At 38.3% G+C, this 6,360-nt stretch overlaps 1 protein-coding gene across 4 annotated transcripts in view; it reads left to right on the top strand.

Annotated features, from left to right (window-relative positions):
- The first annotated feature begins 4,020 nt into the window (after positions 1 to 4,020).
- nup210 (nucleoporin 210) overlaps positions 4,021 to 6,360 on the top strand; it is a 30,536-nt gene continuing 28,196 nt past the window's right edge. For all 4 annotated transcript variants that reach the window (XR_013904010.1, XM_080294420.1, XM_080294419.1 and 1 more), the window contains exons 1-2: positions 4,021 to 4,601; positions 5,093 to 5,232. Coding sequence is in view for 3 of the 4 variants with exons in the window: in XM_080294420.1 (XP_080150546.1) it covers positions 4,441 to 4,601; positions 5,093 to 5,232 (301 nt within the window). In the remaining variant the exon portion in view is untranslated. The remainder of the gene's footprint in view (positions 4,602 to 5,092; positions 5,233 to 6,360) is intronic.

Genomic DNA, 6,360 nt, shown 5'->3' with positions numbered 1-6,360 from the left:
CACAGCTCTTTAGCCCTCCCTGTTCTGCCTGTTTTACTTTATGTAGACCATGTTAATCTGTAAGTAAAAAGGTGTTTTACTTCTCAAGGGAAATGTCGATATTTAAAGATTTTTTCTTCTGTTATAATTCATAAAAACATCACCTAATGTAGCGTTGCACAGAGTAAAAAAAAACCCCAAAAAACAAACCCTGTGGACATCTATACTCTTATCACAGAGTGGTACCATGGTAATCATTTGTACCACTCCCATCTCCCTGTCCCTTTTTACATTTCTTGGAACACCCAAGAAAGTTCCCCGAGGCAAAGGCTTATTTCACCGGATAGTAACACCTTTTATTATGCCTACCTACAGCAGCTTTTACTGCGCCTCACACCTAGGGGACCTTTAAGGTTTTTGCTTCCAAAGCTATTTGAAGAAGTGACCCCTCCAAAGCCTATTACATTTCTGGTGAAAGGAGAACCACCATTTGAGAAGATTGCCAATAAGTAAGAGCTTAAGTAATCGCTATGGCCTTCTGCACCCACTTGTTTAGACCAAGCCAAGCATGGTGGCCAAGAAAGGTTCCTGATTTAAAACCAGGAAGGATGTGACTGCTGATGCATACCAGATGAGGAGACAATACATAAGATTGCCAAGTTCTGCAGGCATTTGTGATGCAGGAAGATGTTTAATGCACAACGTATGAGTGCTGCAACATAATTTTGGACTCACAGTGTAGGTGAAAAGCTTTGAATGACCATTACCTAATTTTTAAGTGGTTTCCCATTACAACACATTGGAAAGTGAAATGGTAACCCTTAAAAAATAATGGTTAGTTAAATCTTCTGCATAAATATTCCCATCTATTTGAGAATTTATTTGAGAAGAAATCACATAAAAATCTATCTATTACCAAGAAACTACTCATATTGAGTACAAACACATTTGCCTTGGAATGAGCTCAGTCCTCCGCTTTGTGTTTTGTAGTCTTTAGCCTCCTCCTGCACTCACAGAGCGTGACATTCAGGTATTGTTTTCCATGTTCACAGACATTACATCATTCACTCCTAACATCAATTATATGTGAGCTGCCCATGGACAGGGTACAAAGATGAAACTAAATGTGGTACTGGAGCTTTCACAGTGCAGCCTTGTCAAAGTAAATGAAAGCTTTATTTTCTTCTCGGGTTTCATTCTCAACTGGTATTACTGCACTAAAGAAAGATGTGTGACTTTATTTCAACCCCAAAACAGCTTGAAAAAGTCAAAACGAGTTGAAACAGCCATCACTTTAGTTCACGCTCCTTGTATAGAGTGAACGTACGCTGCATCTATCATATATTTTGAATGCAACTTCATTGGTGATATTAAAATCTGCTGTAACACAGCGCCAGACAGTGATGGACCTTTTTTTGTTAATGCTGTCTGACGAAAACAATATGTCACCTTTGGCACAAAGCAGCATTATGTAAAACATATCAAAACCACAGTGCATCTGCTAATCAAATCGTGTCTATGTGTCTAGAAGATGAACAATTCAGGAGGAGCATTGCTGTATTAACTTCAAAGGAGACGGGAGGACGGATCAGAAATAATGCTGCTGCCAGTTGAATCCGCAGTGTATAATTAACAGTCTGTTAACAATTTATGTTTTATCTCAGGACCAACTTTTAATGCCAGAAATGATCTCACACACAAGGGGAAATAAGATTTGAGATTTTTAGAGCATTGCCTTTGATTTTTTCACGCATTAATCTTTCAAACGCATCACCATTCAGCTCATTTTTATTCATATGGCTTCAAATCATTGTTCATTTGATAAATGCTGCAGTCTTTCAAGGGAATTTAAAATGAACTTTTTATGTTACTGTTATCTATGCCTGATGACAAATAGGTAGCTGTCAGTGACACCTAGGGGTAAAAAGTTGAGCATTGCATGTTCATGATTAATACTCGAGGCCCAAACAAGCAAATATTGGTAGATTTTCTTTAAATACATCAATAAAATAAATGTAATAAGCAGATGTGAATGATTTCTGCCATGATGTGTGAATCATAGACTATGGGTTTAAAAACCTGTCATAAAGTACAAATTTTCTTTATAACAGTTACTTATGGCAGCTAGCCTCTAAATCATATGCAATTTATAGTCAGTCAGATGTTTTTTTTTACAGAGCTGAAATCCAACCATCTATTGATTTATCAGCTGGATGGATGTTTTTCAGGATCACAGTTGGGTTGGTGTATTTATTTTTGTAACTTATAGTTATTTGAATAACTAGAAGTTACAAAAATTAACAAAAATTAACAGTTCATTTCAATTACAGTCCTCTTAAACTCCAAGGGTTTTTCGGAGTTCCTGCTCTCAGATAACATGCCCAAAATGAATAGAGTATTTTTAGTAGTTTTGAGGTACACGGCTACATAAGCTATAGACAATCCCAGTCTCATTGAAGATTATGCATCACTGTCTCCTTTTGCTTGGTGTAATGCTAAATTTGGCGAAATTTAGAAAGACTAAAAATAAAGACATTTCCTGTTTATTTACTTTAGTTAATGACTGGGAAGGGCCTTTGAGTGCAGTTAAGTTACTGCTATGCTCAAGAAACTATTATGTTCAAGATTTGATCTTTCTGATCTCTTGTGATATTGTGCACTGTTGTCCTGGAATCAGTCATCATAAGATATAAGGTATACTGTGGTTATAAAGGGATAGGTATTGTCAACAATTATAAGTCCTGATTTACTAAATAGACGACATCCTGGGATTTCCATTGATATGTCCTGTCCTCTTTTAACTCCAAAGAGGAAGGAAATAACAAAAAACGTTCAATGGGAAGATTCATTTTTTCCTCAATTTTCAGAAGAAAAAAAAATTATATATATATATATCAACAAAAGTCATGTCAAGGCATTTTATATATTCTGCTAAGGGGCCAAAAGTGTGCCAAGAAAATATTTCTCACACCATTACACCACCACCATTCTGAATCCCTGATTTTAATTTCAATTACATTGTATTTATACAGCGCGACGGACCCCTTTCAGCAAGCACTTGGCGACAGTGGGAAGGAAAAATTCCCTTTTAACAGGAAGAAACCTCAGAAAAAATCCCGCTCAGGGAGGGGCAGTCATCTGCTACAACCAAGTTGGGTGCAATGGCAGAGAGATGGGTCAAAATCAAACTGTGGAAGAGAGCCAGAGATTACAAATAACTCTGGCTGATATACAGCAGGATGAATCCATGCTTTTATGCTGTATATGCCAAATGCTGACCATAGCATCCAGACAATCTCTGTTGTTCAGCTTCGGTGAGTCTGTGCAAATTGTAGCATCGGGTTTTCTGATCATAGCTGACAGGAATGGAACCAGTATGGCTTTTGTTGTAGCTCACCTGCTTTAAGGATGAGATGTCCCTATGCATAAAGCTACTTTTGGCTGCTGCCTTAATTACAAGGGGTCACCACAGTTAGTAGCTCTCCATGTTTGATTTGGCAGATTTTTATGCTGGATGCCTTTCTCCTCCTTCCCCAACCCCTTCAGGATCTCCTCTCAGGAGTTTTCACTTGTTAGGTAAATGTATAATGAGATGTTCTTCTGCAAACCAAGTGATTATTTGAGTTACTGTTGCCGTCTTATCAGCTTGAAGCAGTCTGGTCATTGATGCTCCCCAGATATTTTCTATATATATATTTTTTGACTATTCTGTGTAAACCTCAGACATTGGTTGTGAGGGAAAATACTTAGACCAGTCCATCTGGCACCAACAACCACTTTCAAAGTCACATAAACAACGTTTCTTCCCTGTCCTGATGCTTCATCAGGTTGTTTAACTTCACCGACCTGCTGCCATGTGATTGGCTGATTAGATATTTGGATCAACGTGTAGATGAACAGCTGTCCCCAATATATCCTAGTATATTAAACTTGTCATTTGAATTATATTGAATTGACAGTATACCTTTAAGAACGAATTCACCCACTCTCCCCCTCCCTCCTTTGTTATGACGTTTCCTCACTCCCGGCATGCTCACTGGAAGTCCAATTATTGCTAATGGCGGGTATTGTACGAAACATGCGTATTTTAAGCTATCGTCTGCTGACTGTGAAAGAGTAAATTTCATATAAATAGTTGCTTTGTGTCTCGAAGAACCTTGGAATATAAACAAGGCTGAGGAGTCGAATAGAGCACCGAGGAGGACTTAGTAGTTCTTATCGTCATGCGGCAGCTCTCCGTTAACAACTGATACGAACTGAAACTGTGAGGAAGGCAGCGTGTGTTTGATTGAGAAATAGCTTCAGTGTTGGCAATGCTAGCTCACCTAACCGCCTGTCTCAGAGCCATAAGTCCAAAACTACTGCGGAAATAGCCAACTTAATGAGACGGAGGAAGTTTAGCTAGGACGGAAACTTAGCGTTCATTCATTCGACCGTTGGTAAATCACTTGTGAATCGGAAATGAAAGCGCTGACATTATTACTGTTGGTGTTGCTATTATTATTAACCGCTTATCAGGTTAAGTGTTCCTCCAAGCTCAATATTCCCAAAGTGTTGCTTCCGCTTGCCAGAAGTACAAGAATTAACTTCACACTGGAAACAACTGAAGGCTGCTACAGATGGTGAGTAGAAAAACTGGAAACTCGTAGCCGAAGGGGGTGTCGAGGTGTGTGGTGCATATGAGGCCACATGGCAATCTCTACTGTATGCACTGTGTGTACATTTGAGGCCATAATGAGGACCACAAAGAGGCTAAACTTTTTAGGTTTAACATGGCTTTCCAGTGTCATTTGTTAGTTTTTGAGTTAATCTTTTAATCCAAATTAAAGCTAATATAAGTTAACTGCTATATATAATCTTAGTTTCTCTTGATGTCAAAAGGTGACAGTGTTGTTGACTAAGGAGTTCATAGTGGGTGGTCCTGGTGGTTTACTAAGCTACATTGCAATTGTTTCTGATATATTACCCAAGTACATGAACAAAAAAAATAAATAAAATGTTAAAGCTTTGTAAAAGTATAATTTACAGTAGAGCAAAGCAGAATTTTATAACAACAGTACGTTATAAAATAACCAGGGAGTGTATACGACTTATCGCTGTCCTTGTTCTTCAGGTCCTCCACCAGACCAGAGGTCGCAAGCATCCAGGCTGTGGATGAGGACCACATCAGGGGTTGCTCCCGGAAAGCTGTTCTCCAGGCTCTTTCAACACAGCCGTCCCGACTGACCAGTATTATCCTAGCTGAAGATGTTGGTAAGAACAGCAGTAGCCTTAAATCAACTGCCATTGGAAATTGATGCAGATAGTCAGATTGTCAACCAGGCCGTCAGATTAAAGAATGTATTGTGTTATGGTTTAATAACTCTCCACACTGTTGCATAAAGATGTAGAGAAATGTTCATGATCATGCAGCTTCCATCAGGGGAAAAAATTGCATGCTGTATAATTACAGTGTGCAATCCACCTTAAAAAAGATGCTATTAAGTAGAAATGACAGCTTAAGGTGGAAATGAAGTACAACACTTAAGAGATATAGTCATGACAGGTGCAATGGCTGCAATTTTGCTTGTAATATTTAAATATTTTTGAAAACACCAGAAGTCTGAGGTGTATGTAGTCACTTTATTAGACCAGTGCAAGAACAAGCATGTGTCTCAAAAGACTGTTTTGGAAAATGGAGAACTAAGTGAGAGAAATGGGAACGTAATTAACCTCAGCGGCTCTGTTTTTAATTTGCAGTATGATGAAGACGTTCGTCTGATTCTCTTACTCTATTCCTGATCCAAGCAGACACATCTCCTTTCTAAGCCTGTCTGCAAAGAAGTATTTGTGCACTCTGCAGACACCACTGTGAATTTCTCTGAAAAAACCTGGTAGATCAGCAGTTTCAGAAATACTCAGACAAGTCCATCTGGCAAAAACAACCATGCCACATTCAAAGTCACTTAAATCACCTTTCTTCCTCATTCTGATGCTCTGTTTGAATTTCAAACTGAGCACTAGATTGGGAAAATCAGCTATGTCAGAATAATAGGACTGAGTAATGACTGCAAAGTTATGTTGCCCCATGTTTAAAAATGGGCTTCACAGTTCCCCGTAGTTTAATTCAAATTAGATAACAGAACTCAAACAGCCTAGAAATTCTTGATATTTACAATGTGGTGGCATGTTGTCTAGGTTTTTTTTGTATTGACAGAGGGTTCTTTATCTCACTTTTTATGGGCTTACAACCGCACATTTTTGCGGTTTAATTTTTACAACTTCATTCTTATCAATGCCCCCCCTGGATCTCTTATTGTCTCTTTAGGGTTAGATCATTACTTTATAATCTATCCAAATAATATCTAATGGTTAGCTTCATACAAATCATTGTTGCACAAC

The sequence above is a fragment of the Astatotilapia calliptera genome, chromosome 20 (assembly GCF_964374335.1).
Source record: "Astatotilapia calliptera chromosome 20, fAstCal68.1, whole genome shotgun sequence".
In the NCBI taxonomy this organism is placed as follows: Eukaryota; Metazoa; Chordata; class Actinopteri; order Cichliformes; family Cichlidae; genus Astatotilapia; species Astatotilapia calliptera.
Note: the sequence above shows the minus strand (reverse complement) of the source record. Positions and strands in the feature narration are given on the sequence as shown.